Source organism: Silurus aristotelis, assembly GCF_946808225.1.
Source record: "Silurus aristotelis genome assembly, chromosome: 19".
NCBI lineage: Eukaryota > Metazoa > Chordata > Actinopteri > Siluriformes > Siluridae > Silurus > Silurus aristotelis.
Window position 1 is genome coordinate 11523121 of NC_139592.1, and position 26120 is coordinate 11549240.

Here is a 26120-nt window from a genome sequence, read left to right on the forward strand (position 1 = left end):
CCTTGACTGCTAATGTGTGTGTAATGTTCGCCCTTCTCTTTCATTTATTGCTTGTGAGCTTTATGAACAGCTGTTGATATACAGTACCAAATTGAAAATGAGAGAGCAGGTGGGGATGCACTTCGGTTTTTGCAGTGGGTATCTGCACACACCACCAGACACAATTTTCAGCCCATGGAGCCAATGACTTATAGTTAATTGGTTTAATCATTTGTGTTACATTCTTCAGACTCTGACCAGACCTGACACTGAACTGACTAAAACGATTGATCTATGACCTGTTCTTTTATGAAATATGATAGATAGATGTACAGGCAGGGTGTCATTTAGATAAGCTCCCTGTCATCAAGTTTGTTTCTCACACATGACCACTCAATTCCCATCATCAGCACTGTCAGCGCTCTAAGGCATTTGTACATACCCCCAAACAAACACATGGCTGACTCACCAGCCATGAAGCTGGCAACCACAAAACTGCTACACAAGCAGTGCTACACATCAGGGACTATTTTAATGAGAGTCGCTGAAGAGTGTGAAAGGAGCTGTTCAATTTTGCTTTTTTTGAGAGAGAGAGAGAGAGAGAGAGAGAGAGAGAGAGAGAGAGAGCGAGAGAGAGAGAGAGAGAGAGAGAGATCCTTCAGTTTCTTCTATGTAAAGGAGAGATTGAAATGAAACTAGTGTATGAGCAAGGAGTAATCTGATCAACCTGTTTTCAAGTTTTGCCCTTATCAGAGATCAGAATTTTTATACCAACAGTGCTTTTAATATTATGTATTCAGATTTCACCAATTTACTGTTTACAGTGCAATACATTACAGAAAAGTTTTGGAGGGGAAATCATTTTTTATCGAAAAGCAGATCTTTCCAGAATTTTGAAAAGAACTGCAACAAAAACTAACAAGTAAGGCATAAAATCCCCTTCTTGTAATTACGCAGTGTGGAAAGTCACATGTGGGCTACTGTTTGGAATGCAAGAGGAGACTATCTGTTGCCAAAACAAAGAATAAGCAGCTTGGCAATTTTCAGAAGACCTTGGGTTTGGCCATGAGAAGGGGAACGCATGGGAGAGGAGGGGTGTACGTCTTTTAATGGCTCTCCTGCGCTGATTTGTGGGACAGTTGGACGCCTCCCAGTCTTCCCACGCATTCTGGCCCTGCCCTGCAGCAGCTGTTTCCATAGCTACGCCTTTTAGATTTGGGCAAAAAACAGAAAGCTTAAAAAATAAAAAAAGGGGGAAGTGTTGAGAAGTGACTCACCACCTCGCCAGGAAAGGGACTTGTGACCCCGAGGGAGGAAACACAGTCAGAAAACTTTTGCTAATTATTATATCTAAAAGTGTCTTTTGTGTCAGAGTGATGTCAAATATGATTAAATGTATTTTAGTTAAGAGATTATTCCTTTCCTTGGATGAGTGAATTTTAGGTGTGTATTTAGGTGTGGCCTAAATTAAGCATAACCTCAGGACAATGAATGCAACCAGAACTTGCTGCTGTTCTGCCTCTAAACATGGAACTGAAAGAGTGATACACAGTGTTCTTTTCTCTTACTTCCAAGGATGCTGGGGGAGGGGTGGGGGTCAGTAAATCTCTTATATACAGGCATTCATTTGATACTATTTAAATTTTGTACAACTAGTCTGCAATGTTGTTTCTATCAAACAGAATAAACTTTCAGAAGCTCGACCACACTGCTGCCTAATTCTCTCTTTGAGTTTCTTCAGAGACAAAACCGCCACCCAGTGGACAGGCAACAATCTGCTTCATATATTTTTTGCTGCAAGATTTCTCACTAGCTCAAAAAAATTAAAAATCCTTCCTAAACATTTATATTAAAAGCTGCAAGACTGTTTGTGAAATCTACACCACTGGAACTCAAGCTCAAGCTCCTTTTTTGGCATCTATTACACATACTAATTAATGTCAGAAGCCATGTGTACAAATGAACAAAAGTGAAAATCAAACACTTTAAATTAAACACTAAAATATAGATATTGGGCTAGACTGATCACACACTTGCTTTTTCAAGCAACATCCAGGACCTACAAGGTCTCCTGAGTCCAACATCACTATTTCATTGTTCGCTATATATTATGAGCCTGGATAACGTGTTGATTAGCTTGGGACAACCATATGATTTTAGCCAACATTTTGATCTACACCTAAATCCAGACCCAGGTAACGTCCTCTGTGATAACATTGTTCAATTTAACCATCATATTTTAATATGCCAAAAATGCATATTTTGCTCATTATATATTATGACAAACACCAGCAATTCTGTACACTGAACCCTTTCTAGTGAAGGGTCATTCATTTTTTTTTTTTACATGATTTGTAGGCAAGAATTTCAGCTGCTCATTTTTTCCTTTGCTTTAAAATGTCTTATAAGAAGACATACTGTATGACAATCATAGTTCCAACTTCTACTATTTATAATTGTTTCCTAACAAAATAAATGAATTTATACAACCAACACCTCAATAACTTTTACATTTTCAGTGACAAGTTTCTGACACCTGCTGAAAACAAAACAAATTGAAACACATTACAACATTTCAACATGATTTATTTTTTGTTGTTTGGCACTAAATTGCCGAAGAACAATTTTGTGTAACAGTAATGTAGCTATTTCAGTCACAAAATTAGCTTTTGTTTATGTTCATGACTCACATTTGAGTCACAAGTCAGTCAGCACGCTACTCATGATTAGCAGTAGGGGGGTAATCCTCGGGTTTCCTCATGATATGATTCAGATTAACACGAAACTACTGAAACTGCTACAAAATGGTACAGTTCACCTGAACTTTGCTTAGAATCGGGAATTAGCTTGTTGTTAATTTATTTAAAAGGATTAAGTACCAGAGTTAAGGGCTCAACACCTCATTAACTTATTTACACATCAATTAAAAAACTTGTTATATACCATTTTGATCACTGATTTATAATCAGGTATAATAAATAATTTATGACTGTTGCTTCAATTCAGTTCAAAGTCACTTAACCTAAACTCGCTGAAATCATTGCTAATGATAAAATCACACAAATGGTTAAACATGGCAGTCAATTTAGCCTGGATAGGGACGACTGTTTAGCAGAATGATATGATCAACCTGCTCCAAGTTAGACTCTGTATATTATTTACTGTAGTCTACAATAAACAGCAGTCAGAAAAACAAATGGCCAACAAGTTTCCAACATTGAGCTCGATGACAGGGCATATTCAGCTTGTATATATTTATATAATCATGATGAGTAGAAATACATGATAAATATGATTTATTATTTATGATTTACATGATAAATAAATCCTCTCAACAGAATTATAGGCAAAAAATATAGTACATGTAAATACAGTATAAGTTTTAAATATCACAGGGTCAGCATGTTAGATCAAGGATAGTCAACTCAAAGAAGAAATGTTTAGAGTTATATCCATCAGTGAAAACAGACAATCATTAGATCATTACAAGATCACTCCCATGTCATGATCAAAACACTATATATGACAAAGGCTGAGTCTCTTCTTAATTGAAGGCTGGTTAAATAGAAACAGCTGTGCTTGCATTAAAAAATCAACAACAACAACAACAAAAAAGGGACAAACAGAACCCGGGTTTGTTTTTTGTTTTTTTGTTTTTTAATGCAAGCACAGCTGTAATGCAAGCATTTGCCACATAACTAATTTGTTTGGCTGATTTTCCCGTTCTCTCGCGGATAGCACGATAGACTAAAAAACATATAGGGAATTGTTTTTATGAAGTTTTATGTTGAAATAATTAAGTGTATTAATAAAAAATAATAATTATTAATTATAAAATTAGGTAAAAATGTTAATACAATACAGTACTGTATACATAAAATAGTACCATAAAGTACCAATAGTACCATAAAAGGCACCATCAATGCTGAAAATTATATCCAAGTTCTAGAACAACATGTGCTCCCATCCAGACGTCGTCTCTTTCAGGGAAGACCCTGCATTTTCCAACATAACAATGCCAGACCACATACTGCATCGATTACAACATCATGGCTGCGTAGAAGAAGGATCCGGGTACTGACCTGCAGTCCAGATCTTTCACCCATAGAAAACATTTGGTGCATCATAAAGAGGAAGATGCGACAAAGAAGACCTAAGACAGTTAGAAGCTAGAAGCCTGTATCAGATAAGAATGGGACAAAATTTCTATTCCTAAACTTGAGCCATACATACATACATACATACATACATACATACATACATAAATAAATAAATACACGATGAATTAATGAATTAATTATTAGAATAATTGATATCCTTTTTCTTTATTTAAGAAAAGCGTTTTTTATTTATATTGTTATGTGTATGCCAAATGATTAAATATGAGGTGATAGAATACTGCGACAAAAAAATTTGCATTAAGAAAATATTTCTCTTTTGACTGTCGAAAGGGTGTCTACGTCATCAATCACGTGGTGGCAATTCTATCCGGTTCATGTGACACGCACTTGCTTTCCATCATGGCGGCCTCAGGTGAGATCTAGAAGCGGTCCTGTGCCTGGGCCGGGGTGTTCCAGTCAGTTTTGGGGAAGGATTGCACTATTAAACAGTGTGTGGCAGCATCGGAGACGTTGTAAAGGCGCTTGACAGCAGCGTTTGTGTAGGATTATGGATAAAGTGTGGGCGCGAAGCTGGCGTTGTCGGCTTATTACGCAAAAAAAAAAAAAAACATTAATTTGCAAACTCTGACTGTCCGCCCTTAAAAAAAACAGCTCGGCGTCGAACCAGATTCTCAGTTCAGCATTAGGTGCGGTGGTATATAAGGGGTTATTTTTTTTTCTGGCTCTTGTATTTGCTTTCTGTGGATTTGGTGCTGGATCTCGTTATGCTATTATATGTAAGTGTCATGACAGGACGGCGGCGGCAGGAAGCTGCTCTGCGTCCGATTCGCCTGCGGCTTAACGGCTGTGTAACTTATGCGTTAGCGATGTGTGCAGGTGAACTCGAAGGGAAATATTGTCCACTGTAATATCAGGATTACAGAAACTTCGCACGTGGCGAGCACACACGCACAGTATCCGTGCATTGAGCTCCAAAACAAACAGTGCGCGAGCTAGCATGAATGTCTGTAGCTAATTTAGCCGAGTCCATCATACCGCACATTCAGCTGCATCTTATAGAGAATTCTTGCTCTTCTAGTGTTTGTCTATTAGGTAATACATGTCAAACTTGCACATACATGCTAGAATGTAGCCTGTGGTTTGTTTGTTTTTCTGTGCAAAAAATCCAGATTCGACTGAGCTGCCGTCAGATGCAAACATGTATTATCCAGCATAGAGAATCTGTACAGCAAATTAGCAAGCAAATGTTTAGTCACTGAATACAGTTTACTGCAGTTACATAATGCAAATGTATTGCACTGTATTAAGAAGTGTGCTACTGTACACCTTTTAAGCTCCTCTTTACTGAATACTGGCTCTGGGGCTGCACACCTGCTGCAGCACACCTGAGTCAGTATAAAGATTTGGCTATTTGTTAGGAGTCATGCTGAACACTTGTCCATTTAACCACGATTCTAATTTTATAATGAGAAAAATGAAAAGATTAAATGGTCAGCTGAAACACGTATTATCATTGTACTCCAAATGCTGGATGAGAGATGTTCATGTGGGTGTGATTTTATTTTATTTTATTTTTTTTAAGCATTTGTTGGGTTTTTTTTTTTTTTTTTTTTTTTTTTTTTTTTTTTTTTTAACAGTGCTGAAACCGAAAGTCATGAAACGATATATTAAAATTAACACAGGCTCAAGCATGCTCACATGTGCATAGGAATCATACCACTGATTTTGTCTTGTTGGTGAAATTGGGTTATTTGATTGGCTGCTGTAAAGGGATTTCAGTGCAGTGCTGTTTTTTTTTTTTTGTTTTTTTTTTTTTTAAATACACAGACATTTACTCATACAGGGTTTTTCTCAACTCAGTAAAATGAGAAGTGAGATGAGAGTAAAATGAGAAGAAATATGGGCTGGATTGAGTAATTGTGTGTGTGTGTGTGCGGGTGCAGGATGGATTGTGTTCAGGAGCATTCTGGGTTGGGTACATTTATTCAGGAGCAAGCAGGATTTGAAAAGTGTGTGTGCAGGAGCAGTTTGGCTTGGATAAGAATGTGTGCAGGGGGGGAGAGGATTGACTGGGTGCCCGGTTTGGCTGGATTGGGCAGAAATGTGTAGAAATATGTGCAAGAATGAGGTGGTTCGGCCAAGTGTGTGTGTGTGTGTGTGTGTGTGTGTGTGTGTGTGTGTGTGTGTGTGTGTGTGTGTGTGTGTGAGAGAGAGCTGGTAGGAGTGATGGTCCCATTTATACCTTTAACTAGTATCAGCTGCAATCATAGCCATATATGATGTAACATTTATTATCTTTGTCTCAGTGACTGTAGAAGTGAGAAGTGTTGTGTTGATCATTTGTTTTTACTAGATTGGATAATAAAAGTCTTTATCAATTTGTCATTTGACAACAAAAGTACCATCGTCACAAATCTAAATTGTATCTGCAAATCTATACACACAAGTATAATTACACTTATAAACCAGCATAACAACACAAGGCATAATTTATGCAACTATGCATTTGTATATTCTAACCTGGTAGGCTTTTATATTTAATGATGCAATGTCATTTGAAATTACATGGACGTTTCTAACAGGCTTTTATCTTTTTCCTCAAAGTCATTCTTTCAAAAAGATTTAATCACAGTCATATTTGTTAGATAAACCCAGTTGGCTGTGAACAGAGAGATCAGCCTGTTCTCTGCAAGTCTTCAAGATTAAAATATAACGCAAGCATTCTGGATTTGCCTCCCTTCATTTCACTTGCCACTGTCCTGCCCAACTGTGGTGCCAGTATCTAAATTAGGACCTATCATGGTCCAAGTTCTGTATTAGTGCAGGTTCAATGTAAAGCGTGATCATGCACTTCATTGGTATAAATCAACACCAAAAAATGGATCAAAAAGATTTTTATTGAGCAGTTTTACACTGCACTTGTACATCAATCAGATACAGGCTTTTAGCCCGCTTTGGGTTTTTTTTTTTTTTTGGGGGGGGGGGGGGGTTTGTGTGTTTTTTGTTTGTTTTATATTACATCATTCTACATCAGAATATTTAGTCTTTAGGATTACAGTGGAACTACTATTTACTTTTATTTAATTGTTTATTTTACTTTTTATTTCTGGTCGAGTTTGAAATATTTTGATTGTAAATATGCCAAATATGTCTTTGTTGCAGCTAAGAAGAAGGGCAAGAAGGGGAAGACCCTCACCCTTACTGATTTCTTAGCAGAGGACAGTGGGGGCAACCCTATACCGAGTTATGCGCCTCCAAAACCTACAAGCTGGGCAGATGAGACTGATGACCTGGAGGGAGATGGTGAGACCGTTTTCGTTGAATACACAGTCTCTATCATGCTTAGAATTGGGGGTCAACTGTTATTAGTCTGTAATGTGGCTTAATTCATTAATCGGTCTTAGTCGGTCCTGTGGATCGTTTGTTGATTGAGTTAATTATTTTAGCATGTCAATGGACTGGATTTATTTGTGAACTTTTTTGCGTTGTCCAATATATAATACAGCTTGTGTCAGAAACATATGAATAGTTATATGGATCCAGTCAGTAAGTCAGGGTCACACTTAAAGAACATTTGTATATATTGTAAACAGAAACTTTAGCAGGTCTAATAATGACAGCTGAAGAGAGAAAAGAGATTTGAAATTTAGACAGGAAATGTAAATATATAGCTTTGCACCTGCTGTAGTTTTCAGTATTTTAGATTCTGACAAAGGACCTGCAACATTTGATTAAGGCAACTTTGGTAGTTTGTAATAGACAAAAAAATAAATAAATAAATCTTTGGTAGTATTTTATAATCAATGAAAATAAAGCCCAGTATTTCTTAGTATGACTAAGATAAAAGTAATATGACCAAATACAGGTAGTCGTCGACTTATGACCTATGCAACTTGCGACCATTCGACTTTACGACCACAATCAGTGCGTACCAGCTTCCGGCATCATTTCACAGTACTGTACATATAGCCTACTCTACTTACGACCAAATCATGTTACGACCGGTCTGTCGGTCCCAATCGTTGTCGTAAGTCGACGACTACCTGTATTCTGGTTCTGGTAGGGACTGTGGCTACATGGTTTAATACTTGTTTAATTAATACTTACCTAAATAATAATTCCAAGTTCATTGTGTAAAGATGTGGATTTCAGCTGTTTATGGGAGGAGTAGATTTATCTCTGGCTCTCTTTCTGGCAGTTACTACCTCCTGGCACACGGAGGAAGATGTGTATCGTGCGCCACCCATCGATCGATCCATCCTGCCCACGGCACCTCGTGCTGCTCGTGAGCCTAACATTGACCGCTCGCGTTTGCCACGTTGCCCACCATATACTGCCTTCCTGGGCAACCTGCCTTATGATGTGACCGAGGACTCTATCAAGAGCTTTTTTCACGGTCTCAGTGTAAGTCAAATTTTTTTTTTTTTTTTTTTTCTATTAATTTTCAATTTGCTCAGTTTTCTTTTATCGTAAAACCCTGGAACTCACATTTCCAATTGAAAAATTGAGCTTTTATTTTTAGTGCATCAATTCTAAAGCTAATGCATTCTGATGTTGAAACAGGTTTATGTATGTTAAGGCTGGTTGTAATCCATTTTATATATATATTTAAAATTTTTAAAATGTATAAATTAAAACGTGTATTTTCTATTCACAATACAACACTGAAAACTATTGTAAAATGTACAATTTCAGGGAAAATATAAGGTCATTTTCAATTTGATGTTTGTCACATCTCATAAAAGTTGAAACTGGGACAAAAAAAGGCTGGAAAATAAATATAACAGCTGGATGAACATTTTGCAACTAATTAAGTTGATTGGCAACAGATCAGTAACATGATTGGGTATAAAAATATAATAAAATATAGAAAATCTTTTAAAGGGCAGAGTCTCTCAGAAGTAAAGATGGGCAGAAAAAAAATGATTCTAATCTATAGATCATTACAATTTCCCAATAATGTTCCTCAACACAACATTGTGAATGTTTTGAATATCTCATTATCTACAGTACATAATATTAAAATATTCTGGGAATTTAGAGAAATGTCTGTGAGAAAGGGACGCAGGTGGAAAAAGGGCAAGTCAAAGCTATATAATTCTGAGAAGCTGTATGTCGACACAATACAGAAATGCCAAAAGTCATTGTTTGGGCCAAAACATTTTAAATGGACTGAGACAAAGTGGAAAACTCTTCTGTGATAAGATGGATTAAAATGTAAAATTGTTTTTGGAAACCATGGATGTGATGTCCTCCAGACTAAAGAGGTGAGAGACCCTCCACCTTCACTTTTACCAGCTCTCTGTTCTAAAGCCTGCATAACTGAAGTTATGAAATGTCATTAATGCACCCCTATACCAAGACATTCCTGAAAAGACGTTGTCTAAATGGAAGTATATAAAAGGACTTGCATATTGCATGCGGTTCGGTACACATGTACTGAATGGAATTCTTTTTACGTGCGGAACATAGTTACAATCTGAGCGTATTATAAAGAACCTTCTCATTCTTTATCGCATTATCTGTGTAAAGCTGATTTGAGACCATGTCCAAGATTAAACATTTGATATATTTTGATATGCAAACACTTGAAAGTTATAGTTCACATTTTTCAGCTCATAATTGCACTGAGAAACGTTTGGTCTTCGTGACGCACGTTATTTTCCATTCATCTCTTTTAGGAATGGCCAGGTTGTGAGCATGCACTCTGATTATATAGTGCCCTATAGGCATGTTTATAGTGTAGACATCGTTAATGTTATGTACACCATACGTATATGTACAGTGGAAACCTAGAAAACATAATTCATTTGTATTCTCGAGCAGTGTCTCTCTCTTGTCCTGCACATTTTAGTGTGTTTTCTCTAAACAGTTTATACTAGTTCAGCTTTGCTTATTACCTGATGACTTATAAAATACCAAAATGTACTGAGACGTGGTATCTGAAAGTTCATGGTTCTAAGGTGTACAGGGACATTCTTTTATCCTCATCCACACATTACCATTCAATATACTAATATAACAGTAAATGCTTATAGTGTTGTTCTTTGCCTGTAGAAATAATGACTTTTGTCCAAGATATTCTGCTGCATTCATGAAGGACTAGATGACACTTAAACACAAGTGGTATATGGGAAATTGGTGACATGCTGAAGTTCTATGTTTAAATAAGTAAATAATGCCATCAGTGTATGGCTCACAGGGTAGGTATAGTTTTAATGATTCTGTTCTCTTCCTGTAGATCAGTGCAGTGCGTCTCCCACGAGAACCCAGTAACCCGGAGCGACTGAAAGGCTTTGGCTATGCAGAGTTTGATGATGTGGAGTCTCTACTGCAAGCACTCAGTCTCAATGAAGAGGTGAAACTATATAATATAGTGCTGGACCATATCATTACTTGATTCTTTTTTAAATATTCGAAGTGATCTTAAGAACAAAAAATAAATAATTGTGGCTGAAATTAATATTGGTTTAAATGTAAGTAAATTATTTGCACCATACTGTATTTCTATGCAAAGTCAACCAAAAAAAAAAAAAAAAAAGTTTTGTCCTGGGATTGCAACTATAATTTATTATCCATATGTTGCTTTTATAGAACTTGGGGAATCGTCGGATTCGGGTGGACATTGCAGATCAGTCTAACGAGAAAGGTGTCCACATGTCTACTCAATGGACGATTTAATCAGAATGATTTTTTAATCTTCTAATGTCATAATAATTGTTTTCGAATGTCAAACTCAGCATTTTTGTTTGATTTTATTATGAAGCTTAATGACCTACAATTCTAGCTCTATTCAAAGTAAATAGTTGTTTTAATGATAAAAGAATAAATGCTTTTCAGAGAGGGATGATCGTTCAATGTCGGGTCGAGACCGTAATCGTAGCAGCGACATGGGACCTGACAAAACTGACTCAGACTGGAGAGCAAGGCCAAGTGGCGACACGGATGAAGGACCACGCCGAGACGATTCGTATGGAGAACGTGAGCAATCTCGTTCACTTGGCTAATGAGTTCTGTACAGTTCTATAGTTCAGATCTATTTGTCATTTTTCTTGTTATAAGTATCAATATTGTGAATATTGTGAAGGAAACCGCTTCTTTCTGAATTTTAGGATCCCGAGATCGGTACGACTCGGACAGATACCGCGATGGACCACGACGGGACAACGACCGCTACGACAGTGGTAGAGACAGATACCGGGATCGCTATGATGACCGGGACCGCAGAGACTATGATAGAGGTGGAACCTCAATACATTTCCTGGTCACCAGCTCTTTATTATTGACTTTCTATAACAAAACAGTAAAGTGTGGTCCATGTTTGATTTGTAGATCTTTAAACAGGGACAGATTGGAAATAACATTCTGTCAGAAAACTAGACAAATAAATCCCCTTTGCCATATTTATGTTTATATGTCATATCTTGATTATACCATGGTTCCTTTCCAGCATATGTACATATTTGTAGCTGACATGTGCTGCTCTTGCACACCTGGGCAAATTGTTTGTTCATTACTGTTCTCTGTTATATTTAGCATTTTCAGACCTTTTCATCCCTCAATGCCTGGTTAGGTTGCTTTTTACTCTTGACTGCGCTTGACACTCTTTTTTTTTTTTTTTTTTTTTTTTTGTGAACAATATCTTGGGAAAAGTAGAAGAAAAAAAAAAGAATATTGAATTTTAATCCCCTAAGCATTTCATTGCTATAGAGGAAAACTTTCACAATAGTTTTTTTTTCTTTTTTTTTTTTTTTTTTATCATTCTGGAACTATGATTGTATAAGCAAAAGCATTCCATACATACAGTTATAAGTTTAGCAGCATCTATGTTTTAGGTTATGACTCTCGTGGTGGAGGTCGTCGTCCTTTCGGCAGTGGCTTCCGGCGTGATTATGATGATCGGCGGGATGACTATCGTGGTAGCGGCGATCGGGGAGATCGTGGTGATCGGAGCGATCGGAGTGATCGGGGTGATCGGTATGGAGATCGCTATGGTGACCGAGAAGACCGTTATGAGAAACGTGAGGACAGAGGTAAACCTTGCATCTCAGCAATTGTCGATATTGCAATAGCTCAAACATATAAACATGGTAAAAGAACCTAAGGCTAACGAGAGTGTGTGTTGACTGCATTTTCTGTATGCTGATGATAGTTTACATCCAGTTGGATTTATGCAGTCTGTCTGCTTTATCCTCTTACTTTTCTGATTAGCTGTTTTTTGGGTACCCTCCCCATAAATACTGTTGCTCTGCACTTATAATACTGGAGCTGCAGATCTGTTGTACCAATTTACACATCGTATCCGTCTGTGATCAGAGCCTGACTGTTGGATGGTATGTCTTTGATCATGCCCCTAGAAGGTTGTGTCTTACTGAGAATCAAGTTTTGGCTTTATTTGCTCAGGCCCTACCCAGAGGCCCAAGTTGAACCTGAAGCCGCGCAGCGTTCCAAAGGAGGAGGACAAGAGCAGCACTCATTCGACAGCCTCTAGTCGATCAGCTTCCATCTTCGGAGGGGCCAAACCAGTAGATACGGCTTCTAAGGAGCGGGAGGTAGAGGAGAGACTTAAGAAAGAGCAGGAGAGGCTTCAGAGACAGCTGGAGGAGGACAAGGGGAGAGGACCTGAACGCAAGCCTAGAGAGAGGTAAACCACAAATCCAATTGAGGATTTTTTCATGTACTACATGAACTGGGGGAAAACATTTTTTGAATATACAATGACCAAGCATAACATAATGACCACCTGCCTAACATTGTGTTGGTCCCCTTTTGCTGCAAAAACAGTCCTGACTCATGGAGCATTAACAGCATTAACTTCTTCAGCAGTTTGAGCTACAGTAGATCATCTGTTGGATCGGACCACAAGGACCAACCTTCGCTCCCCACCTGCATCAGTGAACCTCAGCTGTCCATGATCCTGAAGCCGGTTCACCACTGTTCCTTTTTTAGAGCACTTTTGATAGATACTGACCACTGCAGACCAGGAACATCCCACAAGAGCTGCAGTTTTGGAGATGCTCTGACCCAGTCGTCTAGACGTCACAATTTGACCCTTGTCAAACTCACTCAAATCCTTATGCTTGCCCATTGTTTCTGCTTCTGACACATCAACTTTGAGGACAAAATGTTTTCTTGCTGCCTAATATACCCCACACACTAACCGGTGACCTGATGAAGAGATAATCAGTGTTAATCACTTCACCGCAGGGAGAAGAGTTGGAGAAGTTAGGGGAGTTCAGGTACCTGGGGTCAACAGTGCAAAGTAATGAGCGTGTTCGAGAAGTGAAGAAAAGAGTGCAGGCAGGGTGGAGTGGGTGGAGAAGAGTGACAGGATTGATTAATGATAGAAGAGTATCTGCAAGAGTGAAAGGGAAAGTTTATAGGACTGTGGTGAGACCTGTGATGATGTATGGTTTAGAGACAGTGGCATTGAGTAAAAGACAGGAGGTGAAGCTGGAGGTAGCAGAGCTGAAGATGTTGAGGTTTTCGTTGGGAGTGACGACGATGAACAGGATTAGAAATTAGTTTATTAGAGGGACCGTGTATGTAGGATGTTCTGGAGATAAGGTGAGGGAGGCAAGATTGAGAGCAGGGGTATGGGGTATATCAGTAGGAGAATGCTGGATGGATAGAGCCACCAGGCAGGAGGTAAAGAAGAAGGCCAAAGAGGAGGTTTATGGATGTGGTGAGGGAAGATATGCAGGTAGTTGCAGTGAAAGAGGCAGATGTAGAGGACAGGGTGGTATGGAGTCCGATGATCCGCTGTGGTGACCCCTAATGGGAGAAGCCGAAAGATGATGATTCACTTTACCAGTGTGACATGTCTTAATGTTATGTCTGGTCGGTGTACAGGAGCATTCAGGGTTATTTAGTCATACAGTGAATCCGGAAAGTATTCACTGCGCTTCACTTTTTCCACATTTTATGTTACAGCCTTATTCCAAAATTAACACATTTCATTGTTATATAACCCGAAAACTAATCACATGTACATAAGTATAGCAGCCTTTGCTCAATACTTTGTTAAAGCACCTTTGGCCCCAATTACAACCTCAAGTCTTTGATGATGATGCTACAGGCTTGGCACACCTATTTTTAGCATTTTTTTTACAGAACCTTTCAAGCTCCATCAGGTTGGATGGGGAGCGTCTGTGCACATTTGCAGATCTCTCGAGATGTTCAAGTCTGGGCTGGATCCACAGCATGATGCTACCACCACCATGCTTCACTGTAGGGATAGTATTGGCCTGAGAGTCCTTCAGGTGCCTTTTGATAAACTCCAGATGGGCCATCGTGTGCCTTTTACTGAGGAGTGGCTACCCTCTGGCCACTCTACCATACAGGCCTGATTGGTTGATGGCTGCAGAGATTGTTGTTTTTCTGGATGGTTCTCCTCTCTCCACAGAAAAAATGCTGGAGCTTTTACAGAGTGACCATCAGGATCTTGGTCACCTCCCTGACTAAGGCCCCCGATTGCTCAGTCTGGCCGGGCGGCTAGTTCTTCCATTTGCAGATGATGGAGGCCACTGGGACCTTCATGATGGAAGCTCATTTGGACCTTTATTGCTGTGGAAATTTTTCTGTACCCTTCCCCAGATCTGTGCCTCGATACAATCCTGTCGCAGGTCTACAGACAATTCCTTGGACTTCATGGCTTGGTTTGTACTCTGACATGCACTGTTAACTGTGGGGCCTCATATAGAAAGGTGTGTGTGCGTTTACAAGTCATGTCCAATCAACTGTATCTACCACAGGTAGACTCCAAACAAGTGTAGAAACATCTCAAGGATAATCCAGTGAAATCAGGATGCACCTGGGCTCAGTGGCATGGCAAAGGCTGTAAATATTTATGTACATGTGATTTTTATTTTTTATTTTTATTTATTTTTTTAATAAATTTGCAAAGATTTCAAGCAAACTTCTTTCACGTTGTCATTATTGGGTTTTGTTTGTAAAATTTTGATAAATAATGAATATAATACATTTTGGAATGAGGCTGTAACATAAAATAGGGAAAAAGTGAAGCGCTGTGAATACTTTCCAGATGCACTGTATACAAAATCATGAAGGAATCAATATATATAATCACTATTACTAGGCACGGTTGTGAGTGGATAAAGGTCAGGAGATTGTAACTACTCTATTTGGGAAGTAGATAGATGTTAACAAACTGAGCCTTTTATTTGGAACACTGTACTAACACTGGGTAGGGCGCTCCCTTTGCTCTCAAAACATGATCAATTCCCAAAAATATATAACCAATTAACCAACTGATTAAACAAATGTAACAGTCAATGTAAAATAGTACTGAACAAAAACAACAAAAAAGTACTGAATCATTAAAAATGTGCTAAATCAAATAAATGTAAATGTTATGAATAAATATTGAGTAAATTAAGACATGCATTTAAACTGAAACAAAAAGTAACACTTCAAACAAATTAAATCAGTTACATCCAGAATAATAATAAATAAATTAATAAAACACTTCAACAGCATGTGGTGTCAGTGATTCGCCTCTAGAAGGCGCTTTCATCCTGTATAATGACAGCCGACCTGCTCAACAACCCGGAAAAACTTTCGGTATGAGTTTTTGCAGATAATTCCAGCAACCGACTATCGGTGCCGATTAAACGGGAAAACCGATCAATCAGTCGACCTCTAAATGCATCAGATCTAGATGCCCTTTGCCGAAGCTACATTACCCGAAGCGCCATTACCCAAAGCTCCTTGCTTTGATTATATGCATTGCATTTAAAGTTTAATAGTAGTTATTTAGCAGTGCTGAAATATTTGTGATTTATTATGCAAGAGAGTGTTGGACAGTTCAGGTTAAAAAAAAAAAAAAAAGCTGTTTTCATTTTTCTAGTACAAAATATATCCAGTAGATGGCAGTATTGTGTTAGTGGGCTTAACAGTGTTGGACACCTTCACATGAGCACATGTGCTGCAAAATGTAGCTATTTTTTTCCTGATATATCAAAGTCTTTTTGTGGAATATAAATACTGGATGTCCAGAATGTAAATTGCTGAGATATTGCACTGCTGGCCATGGTTTGTCTGCACCTACTGTATGGATGTGAGATGATTACATGGAATGAAATTGTTTTGTAGACTTAATAGTTTATTTTCAGTAAAGTTAGCCGTCATATTTAAACCTGTGTATTCCGATCTTTATCCTTTTTATATTTTCAAAAACCTAATGTCTTTGAAAAGCATATAAAATCAAACTATAGGGAAAAAAAAGAAATTCAGTCCCCTTTTCTTTTTTTTATGCATTCAGGCATCCCAGTTGGCGAAGTGAGGACCAGGCAACAGAGCGCTCACGAACAGGAAGCGAATCATCGCAACCAGGAAACAGCACTAGCAGAGGTACATCTTGGTTTATCACCACAATTGATTTGATTGTGCAATATTAATAATCAGAATGAAACGCGCTCCTCTTTTTTTAGGTTCAAGACGGCGAGAAAGCGAGCGCTCTTTGGAGAACGAGGTTTTTAGCAACCGTGACGATGAGCCACCCTCTCCCTCATCGTCCAGGCAGGATGGGCTTCCCCTGAAGGTGGTTCCAGCCCCGCCCCCTAAAGAGAATGCCTGGGCAAAGAGAGGTGCCTTGAGCAGTGGCTCTGCCGAGAACGAGCTGAAATCTGGTCCTTCCAAAAGGTCAGAGTCCAAAAACTCAGTACACCTGCTTGTGTTTTTGATTCCAGAAAATATTTCAGAAATTCTTTATGACCTAGCACTCATTTAAAGTGCCAAGTTAAAGGTTACAGTAACGGGTTATGTCTTATCACACGCAACAAGCAAAATAATTCTAATTATCTAATAGTTTGGGGGCCATATATTGAAAACATATTGAATTATTTTCTTGATAATATTTTGTAGGATAATTGTAATGACTGCTGTCATTTTGGTTCGGTCTAATTTCAGCTCTACAAGCTCAACTGATGATCGAGTTCCCCAGAAAGTTAAAGGTAAGATCAGGTGTTTTAAAGAAAATTGTTGACTGGTTGACATAAAAGAGAACAATTACGGATGATAATTAACCATTAAATGGTCATAACGCTTGACCATCACACTGATATGTGGGCCTTCTCTCAAACTACTGCCACAAAGTTTGAGGCACATGAATGTGTAGAATGCCTTTGTATGCTCTAGAGGCCATGAAGACATTGTTTAAAACCCTAATAAACCTGAGCTCAACCCTAATGTACATCTTTGGGATAAACTGGAACGCTAACTGCACCCCAGAAATTCTCATCACACATCACCACCTGACTTCACTAATGCTCACGTGGCTGAATGAGCACAAATTCCCACAGACTTGAGCCACAATCTCAAAGAAAGCGTTCAGTGAAAAATGAAGGTTATTATGACAGCTGGGGAATACATCTGGGGTGGGATCATTTTGCTGTATTTTGGAGGTTTTAGCAAGCTAATTAAAAAAGGTCTAGACATATCTAGTGACTTTTGGAGCATTCTTGTGGGACCATGCTATCAACTCAGCTTCTGGTTATATAAATTAAAACAGGCTCAATCACACCAGTGTGCAGAGTCTCAGGGACTAGTCATCATTATTTGCCCCACTTACACTTCGCTTTTTGTGTATTTAATGTACATCTGGATGATAAAAATCAGAGCCAAAACATCTGTCCATCTGGTTTCCTGTTAAACTTTAATGTTTGGTGAGTTCATGTACTGCGATATTAAACAGACTGTAAAACTCACTTTAAAAACCTTCTGTTATTGGTGGGAATAACACATTGTCTGTTTTATTATTAACCAGTTTAAAAATATTTTGATGATTGATACAAAAACAGACCTTTTTGAGATTTAAGTGTTTTTTTTTTTTAATTACTGACTGTAGAAAAAGCATTTAGTATTAATAACCAGAAACAGTGTAAGATAAAAAATATATATATATATCGTTTATAAATACACACTTTAAAAAAAAAAACACATCAGTTCTTTGTGTTATGTGTTGTAATGATTAGTAATTTAAGGTTACAGTGTAATGGGTAATATTGTGTATATTCTATTTCATTATATTATCCACTTTTCTATCTCACTGGTGTAAATAAGTGTAGAAATAAAATGGATGGAAATAAATGTGAAATGTCTTGAAAGTAACGAACATAATTCCAGTCAATATTCCAGGTTCCGGCTGATTTGTCAAACATTGATCCTTATCCTTAGGTGAAGAGGGTGGAAAGTGTTTGTTGTCGCTTTATCAAAATATAGAAATTGTGGATCAATGGTGCCGAACTCCTCAGCCATAGAGGGGCCAAAATGTAATACTGGGTCTAAGTAAAGGGCCAAACACTGTCAACATTTAATGAACAAAAGACAAACAGGATACAGAATAAAGTGAGAAAATAAAACAGTACATTCTGCTCTTATGCATAGAGTGCTTCTGCAACCTTGCAGAGCGCTCAAGCAGCATGTAGGCGGAGATGAGGCAACGATTCAGGGATAAAACATGGAATGAGTCAAAAGTGCCCAGAGTCAAACTTTGCCATTTATAATAGAAATATAATATTACCTTGCGGGCTGGATATATTCGATCCGCAGGCCGGAATTGGACCAGTGGCCTTGAATCTGACATGTTTGATGTGGATATTTGTAAATGCATGGTTAGAGTTTGATTAGCATCAGCCTGCAGAAACCTCATACAGGATCGTGTACTGTGGCTGACAGAGTGTGGATGTGGCTTACGGAATTTGCTGGTTTTTTTTGTCTTTTTTGTTTTTAGAGAAATATTCTTACTTGATCAATGGGTGCAAAGAGTGTGTTTATTAACAATCTCATATACAGCTTAAATTTCATAGACCTTTGATATATCTTTCAATTGAAGTCCCCAACAAATGAGGGCCACTGTCATGTTCCCAAACACTGCACCGACAAGCCTAAATGCCAGCCAGGCAGAGAATGCTTTTCATCCCGATTACATAAGACTGCTACTCTTGCTGTGCATTTGCTGTGCAAATACTCAAAGGCTGAACAGGAACACCAAATAATTGTGCTGTAAAAAGGGATATGATGGAATATTTCCTTTGTGTATATAGTGTAGATAGAGATTGGCATGATGCACAGTATCGATTATACAAGTGTCAATATCTTACGTTTTTATGTATCTGTGCACAGATTCGATCATTTTTATTTTACTTTATTTTTTGGTACCAAATAACAATAATAATGTTTGCTCTTATGTTGTGCAAATATTGCACTTATTTTTTGTTTGTTCTTTTGGAGAAACTAATTATTGCAAAACTATTGCATGCTTGAAGCCCAAAAATGATTGATGCACACAGTGACTGTTCTCTGATAAACAGCGTTTTAACCAAGGCTGCAGCTAACAATTATCTTGATAATCGATTAATCAGATGATACAATTTTTTTAAATGTTTTGTTTATTATAACTATAAAACTTTAATTCAATGTATTTATGTATAACGTTATGCTTAAAAAATGCAAAAGCATTTATAATATAACTATCTTTAATTTTGACATTTTAAAGCTTATAGTTGCTCCTTGTCCAGGACTGCATGGGGGATTTCTCTTTTAAGCAAATTCACTCATGCTTGGTTGTTTCTTTGTTTACAGCATTTGAGTATGCAAGGAGAAGCAATTTGTATTGTTTTTTGCAGATGACAACCATTCTTAAAAAAAAAAAAACCCTATATAAAATATAATACACTGTTGTTTTTTACAATAAAATATATATATTTTGTTCATTTGTGAAAAAATAAGCATTTAGAATATATACTCAATTGAATTTTGTATAATAATTAAATGATATATTTATAAATTGAATATACTAACATTGAAAACAAGCATTTGAACATAAAGTCGCAATAAATCACGTTTGCAAACAGACGTTACTGTTGTAGCGGACAAATGAGATAAAAAGAGATTGAAACGGAGAAACGCGGCAAGCTTACAGGTCTGGTTAAAAAATAAAAAGGATGTCCTGGGTGTACAAATGCGTAACCATTCGCTGAAATCCACAACAGTGACTAAAAAACTATAAGTTTACTGCTTCTGCATTTTGATTGTGTTTGTTTTATTTGAATCCATCGTTATGTCTCGAGCGAGCTGACATAGTGCTCTAAGCCAACCTGATGCTCAAGGGTCACGACAGAACAGATCCAGTGCGACTGTCCCAAAGATACAAACAGTTGTGTAATAGCACTTCATTAAACTCCACCATTTTCACATGATGAGGATTCTACAGTTTTTGCCCACCGTGCTGATGTTTCGTGACTCCAGTGTGTTTTCTTTTCATGTGCTCGTGCATCACTGTGGTACCTACATCCGCTTTGCATAACATCCAGGTACAGTTTTCTTTGCTTTCAGTTGCGTTTAATATAAAATGCTCCCAATGGTTTGGATGACTCGGGACCCTGTACTGTCCGCCATTTTCGCAATCATCTGTGATCTTACCGTCACACCAATCGTTAACTTGAGCAGCCCAGCTAATTGATAACGGCATTCGTTGACATCGAATTTTATTAGCAATTATTATCGATTAGTTGTCACAGCTCTAATTTCAGCTAGTACTGCATTGAAACATTATTTGGGAGGACGTGGCTGTAAATTTTCCACTTAAAACTTCCATTTTAATCAGCACTTTGCAGCTTTGGTTGCGGACCCTGGGCCGAATGCATATGAATAGATTTTATTCGAAGAGGAGCTCTGGTATGTTTGAGTTGCAGTCATGACTCTAACTGACTTGTATGCATGTTCATCTCTCTTCTTCACGAGGTTATATAATGCGGGCACTGACATGTGATTCAGACGTGTCACAAACCAGCTGTGTATACATGCTCAATATCTTACTTGCAGAAACTCACGAATCTTGGCAATGTTTATACTGTGTAATGTAGGGCTCTTCTCTTGCCAGTCTTTTTTTCTTTTTCTTTTTTTTTGTGACTAGAATACAGCATAATATGGTAGCCAGCAAGTTAATGATACTTTTCAGAAACAGGCTAAAGCTGCGATTTTCCGTTCGATCAATTGTTTCCAATTCAAGTGGCATGTGTTGACAGGTGGTTAGTACACCTTATGTTCTTGCATGCATGCATCATGTCTGCAAACCATCTCAGCTAGAAACGATTGGACAGAAAGAATGTGTGTGTGTCCTGTAGTGTGATACCGAAACATGTGACCTTTATTACAGTCTGTTCTGAACAACGACATTTCCACAGGATGAAGAGAAAATGCACCTGCTCTACCTATATTTAGTTTTAGCAGTAGCAGTATATTAGTGCTTAGACATTAGTGCAGCCCTCTATTTGGGTAATTGCATAACTGTCTAACTGCACACGCAACTCTTGTTGCAGATGAGAACAGGGGTGATGGTCCATGTCGGGGCCACGGCGGAGCTACAGCTCCTGCAGCAGGGAGAAACCGGCGCAAGGAAACGGACAGGTTAGCCTTTCTTAAGTAGAATAGAAAAAGCTTGAACTAAAGTCCATTTCAGCTACTTTAAAATCATAAATAAATACTTGCAAAATGGCTCGCTTTTTGGTCTTGACCATGCCATGTAATCTTTTTGTCTACATGACCAGCACTATCTGATTGTTCTGCATCATGTACTGCACCCAAGTAACGTTAAAAATAAAGAAATAAATACATCTAAAATCTCTGACCAACATTTAACCACCAGTACAGTATGTCATGTAAAGCTCTGAAAAAGCTCTTTTCTCAGCCTTTAGAATAAGTGTGGCTGTACATGCACGACAGGGACTGCTGTTTCAGTCTGTTTTACGTTGCTTATAGAATGGAGGCGAGAAGAGACCGAGATCTCAGACCAGCACCAGAGCCAAAGAAATTTGAGGAATCTCCCAGTTCTGTGAGTGACAGAGCACTAAGGCACTTTCTCTGGGTGTGACCTCCTGTTTAATGACCTTAGATTTTTTTAAGGAGAGAAAAAAATGTGATTAGAGAAAAGATGTGATTGCATTTTGTGTTGTTTATCCTGCTCTTTTGATAAGAAGACGTGGCTACAATCAAGCATGTCAAAATATTTTTTTTTACAACTTATTTCAAAATTCTTGAAATTGTAAACTATACAAATTAAAGAGAATTTGCTGCCAAGCCCCAAATTATTAGATTTTGTGAAATACATACAGTTCTTTAGGTATGAGATTAGAAGCAAATATTCCTGTCAGATCATACCTGTGTGGTTATGTTCTAAGGTGAGAAAACTTTCCCTTTAGCATGATGTGGGCAGCTACAGGAAGCCAGTGAATGGAGCATAAACGTTTTCAATGTTCTCCCACAAGTCATGCAGCTGCATTCTAGATCATTTGCAGAGGTCAAATGCCCTTTGTAAAGTGTACCTGCCATTAGTAGGTTACAGTAGGACAGTCTTGAGATCGCTAGAATGCTGTAAACGAAGTTAGAGAGTTGTCCATAGAGATCACAAGATATTGACATGATGACTGATTAACTGGGAGGAACAGCAGTTCAGTTATTGCAGTTCGTTAGGATTATGATATTCAGATCATCAGCTGCCATACATGATGAGTTCCACCAGACATGCTGGGATCTGAGCGGAAACATCACAAAGCTTCCCAGTAACTGTGAAAAAGGCAGTGAAATGTGCTGCTATGAAGCCAGACCGGTTGGGATCTTGGATGTTCTTTGAGAGGGAGGGGTGTGTGAGTGTGTTGATTATGCCAGAGCAGTTTGGAAAGAAAGAGGGTGATACTTGCTGGTTATTGCTGATGTCTGAGGAATCCACGGTGAGTTTCTTTAGATTGGGAATAACCCTTGCGCTCTTGATTTTAGCAGCAACATGAGCAGATGTAATAAAGCCATTTGATGGTGATGGCGATGAAGGGGGGAATCTAGAGAGATGGTCTGGAAAGTGTTGAATCCATTGGGCAGGTGGTGGGATTGCTGGAAAAGGCTACTTGCAGGATCTCCTCTATTGATAGTTTGGAAAAATGTGTTTGGGATAGAGAAGGGGAAAGCTGATTGTGTAGAGTAGGAGTTGGGCTAAGGGGGAAGATCTGGTAGATTTTTCAGTCTTTAGCAGTCAGGGAGAATGGAGCTGGGGTGTTGAGCAGTGAAGAGAAGATGTGGAGTTTGCAGGATGATTTGCAGAAGTTTTCAGCTGTTTGTTTGTAGAATGGAGTCTTGGGCCAACAAGTCAAAACACAATTTTCTTGGTATGTGCTGGACACCATCTGAGCTGAAGAAGTTTATCTTGTTCGCCACAGGACATGGTTCCAGTAATTCATGCACTTTTTGTTCATGCAAACTGTTTGTGGGCTTTCTTTGAGCCAGCTTCAGACGAGGCTTCCTTCTTGAACAATGGCCATGCAAACCCACTTGTTGCAGTGTGCGGCATACAGACTGAGCACTGACAAGCAGAGCTTCTGCAACCTCTAAAGCAACGCTGGCAGCACTCACGTGTCTTCTTTTTTAACTAATTAATTTTTTTAAGCCAGCTTCTGCACCTGACTCAACTTCTTTGATTGACCCTTGCGAGGCCTGTTCTGAGTGAAACTTGTCTTGGAAAACCTCTGTATGACCTTGGCCACTGTATTGTAACTCAGTTTCAGGGTGTTGCTGATCTTCTTATAGCCACAGCTATCTTTGTGGAGAGCAAAAATTCAAATTCTTAAATCTTCGGAAAGTTTTTTGCTATGAGGTGCCATGTTGAACATTTATTCGTCAGAATGAGAGAATTGTACTCAAAGCACCAAATTATAACAAGCAGCCAAAACCATTAACATGATGAAAAGGACATGAGGCTTTGTATGGTTAAACAACATACAGCTGTGATCACTTAGGATGTACTCACTTTTTTTGCCAGTTATTTTAACAATGGCTGTATATGGTGGACACTATTTGTATAATATTGTCCCTTGAGAAGATAGACTAAAATAGTTGCCCAAGAATATTTTCTAAAAACATACTGGGTATAAAAGAAAAAATACTTGTCAGTATAAAAGAGGGATTTGCTGCACATACCGCACGATTCGTCACACGCGGTATAAGCGTACGTGATCTAAAATCCTGTCCAGATGATTCCTAGCATGGAGCGGTGAAGTAGACCTGATCACTACACCCTCGCCGATACGTCATAGTTTGACTAGGCATATTACAGATAATGTGAATCAGGTGCTCAACTGTTAAAAAAATTAAAAGATTGTTTGGAGAAGCAAAAACGGATTAAACATTGAAAATTTAAATATAAAAAAAACTGCAAAGCTTCAGTGTTACTTTTTTCAAAAAGGTTGTATATTGTCCTAATCGCCTATTTTACATATCATGCTTAACAATCAGCTGGAATGTGTTTACAATGTCATATTAATGATTACAACGTGCACAAAGGTATTTAGTACAAACAATTCTCCAAATATCTGCATCAGTATACACTATATGATAAAATGTTTGTGGACCCCTGAACATAAGATTCATATGTGCTTTTTGATCACATTAAGTCCAGATTTGCTGTTATAATAAGCTCCACTCTTTACGGTGGATTGTGATTCTGGAGATTTATGCTTATTCAGCCCATAGGGCATCAGAAAATTCACGTACTGATGAAGGGTGATGAGGTCTGTGCTGCTGCCAGCGTTTCAATTCGATGTTTATTAGGGTTGAGTTCAGGGCTCTATAGCAGGCCACTCAAGATCTTCCATTCCAAACCATGTAAAAAAAAATATCTCCACGGAGCTGGCGTTGTGCACAGGAGCATTTATATGCTGGATCAGGTTCGGGTCTCCCAGTTCAAGTGAAAGGAAAATGTAATGCAAAGACATCCTGCAAATGGATGCGCCTCCAACATTGTGTTAACAGTTTGGGAACAATTATATTTTTGTTGAAAAAGACGTGCGTCCAAATACTTATGTCCATATAAAGTACACACATTCTGTTCGTTTCAAAGAAGCTGTATTTTTCTTTCTTTTCCTTCAGATGATGCAGACCTTGTGATTAAATCTTTGACTTGCTTATTTACACTTGGATGACTTTTTAACATTTATATCTCACCTTCTTTCTCTTGGCAGAAATTCAGCTCAGCCAGTAAATACGCAGCCTTACTAATGGACGGCGAGCAGGGAGACGACGCTGAGGAGAACGGAGAAAGAGAGTTTTGCTGCAGGAAATTTGGTCACAAACAAATTCTGAATTAATCTTCCAGCTTTTTCCATGCAGCAGCGAAGGAGCCAGCTCTGCTTCCTTGAAGCAAAAACCTGGAGAAGCAGTCAAATCACATCGCAATCTCTTATAACCACCTTCATCAAGACTGAGCAAATGCGATTGGGACAAATACCAGACTCATTTTAATATAAGAGGGAATAGGGGAAGTTGTCTTAAGATAATTATAACTAATAAAAAATTTTTAAAAAAAGGTTTAAATATGGAGAATGTGATCCCATTGCTGCGGCTGCTCCAGTATACGTCACACATGTTTCTAGCACTAGTATGTTAAAAAAAAAATAATAAAAAAAATAAAAAAGCTGGCCATGACACAACGTAGGTTCATACCAAAGGCGAGTGTCTTGTTGCTTTTCAGGGTTTATGCTTGTTTTTTTCGTTTGTTTTGTTTTCTTACTGATACGACAGCCCGATTGCTGTGCTTCTAGAGACTTTGGGACCTGCATGATCTGTTCAGCAGCATTTTATCTTGCAAAATCAAGTCTTAATGCATATTATATGGGACTTATATTATGGATGATGTACTAACTGCGAGGCAGAAAGAAAGCCATTTACAGACCACATATTAGTTTGGCAACTCATAACCTTTCATTATACCCTAGTTTGACCAAGTTTATTTTATCCTGCAGACCTGTTCTTATGGACATGAATTTCGAGCTACATCTGTGGCCAGCTGTGCCCTCAGAACAGATATTTTCTATCTAAAAGAATTAACAGCTTGTTATTCATTTAGAAAATTCTCCCTATTAATCAAATCCTTTTGAACATTGGTGACAAATTGCTTTTTGAATCAACCAGTCCAGTTTGTGTGCATTCTGAATAAAGGTTTTAATAAAATGGTCA

General features: G+C 38.2%; 1 protein-coding gene and 1 long non-coding RNA gene across 6 annotated transcripts; both read left to right on the forward strand.

Annotated features, from left to right (window-relative positions):
• The first annotated feature begins 4431 nt into the window (after positions 1-4431).
• On the forward strand, positions 4432-26120 carry eif4ba (eukaryotic translation initiation factor 4Ba). 5 transcript variants are annotated; one of them, XM_083570732.1, is made up of 15 exons: positions 4432-4512; positions 7263-7403; positions 8299-8504; positions 10342-10458; positions 10695-10749; positions 10941-11081; positions 11213-11341; positions 11936-12133; positions 12504-12744; positions 16384-16472; positions 16553-16763; positions 17031-17074; positions 21443-21530; positions 21882-21954; positions 25127-26120. In XM_083570732.1, the coding sequence occupies exons 1-15, from the start codon at positions 4500-4502 to the stop codon at positions 25250-25252; spliced, it is 1872 nt and encodes a 623-aa protein (XP_083426858.1). In that variant the 5' UTR covers positions 4432-4499; the 3' UTR covers positions 25253-26120. The 5 variants fall into 5 exon arrangements, 4 of the variants coding, with proteins under 4 accessions (XP_083426858.1, XP_083426859.1, XP_083426860.1 ...); XM_083570733.1 differs by having other exon boundaries at positions 10941-11065; positions 11212-11341; XM_083570734.1 differs by lacking the exon at positions 21882-21954 and having other exon boundaries at positions 25127-25458.
• On the forward strand, positions 14635-15018 carry LOC310742102. Its single transcript, XR_014538146.1, has 2 exons — positions 14635-14758; positions 14855-15018. It is a non-coding gene; the product is annotated as an uncharacterized lncRNA (long non-coding RNA).

Bases quoted from the DNA above. Each gene is read 5' to 3' on its own strand.
- eif4ba (XM_083570732.1), top strand. The intron at 10,750-10,940 runs GTGTCCACATGT...AATGCTTTTCAG, and splicing joins AGATCAGTCTAACGAGAAAG to AGAGGGATGATCGTTCAATG. The intron at 17,075-21,442 runs GTAAGATCAGGT...CTCTTGTTGCAG, and splicing joins AGTTCCCCAGAAAGTTAAAG to ATGAGAACAGGGGTGATGGT.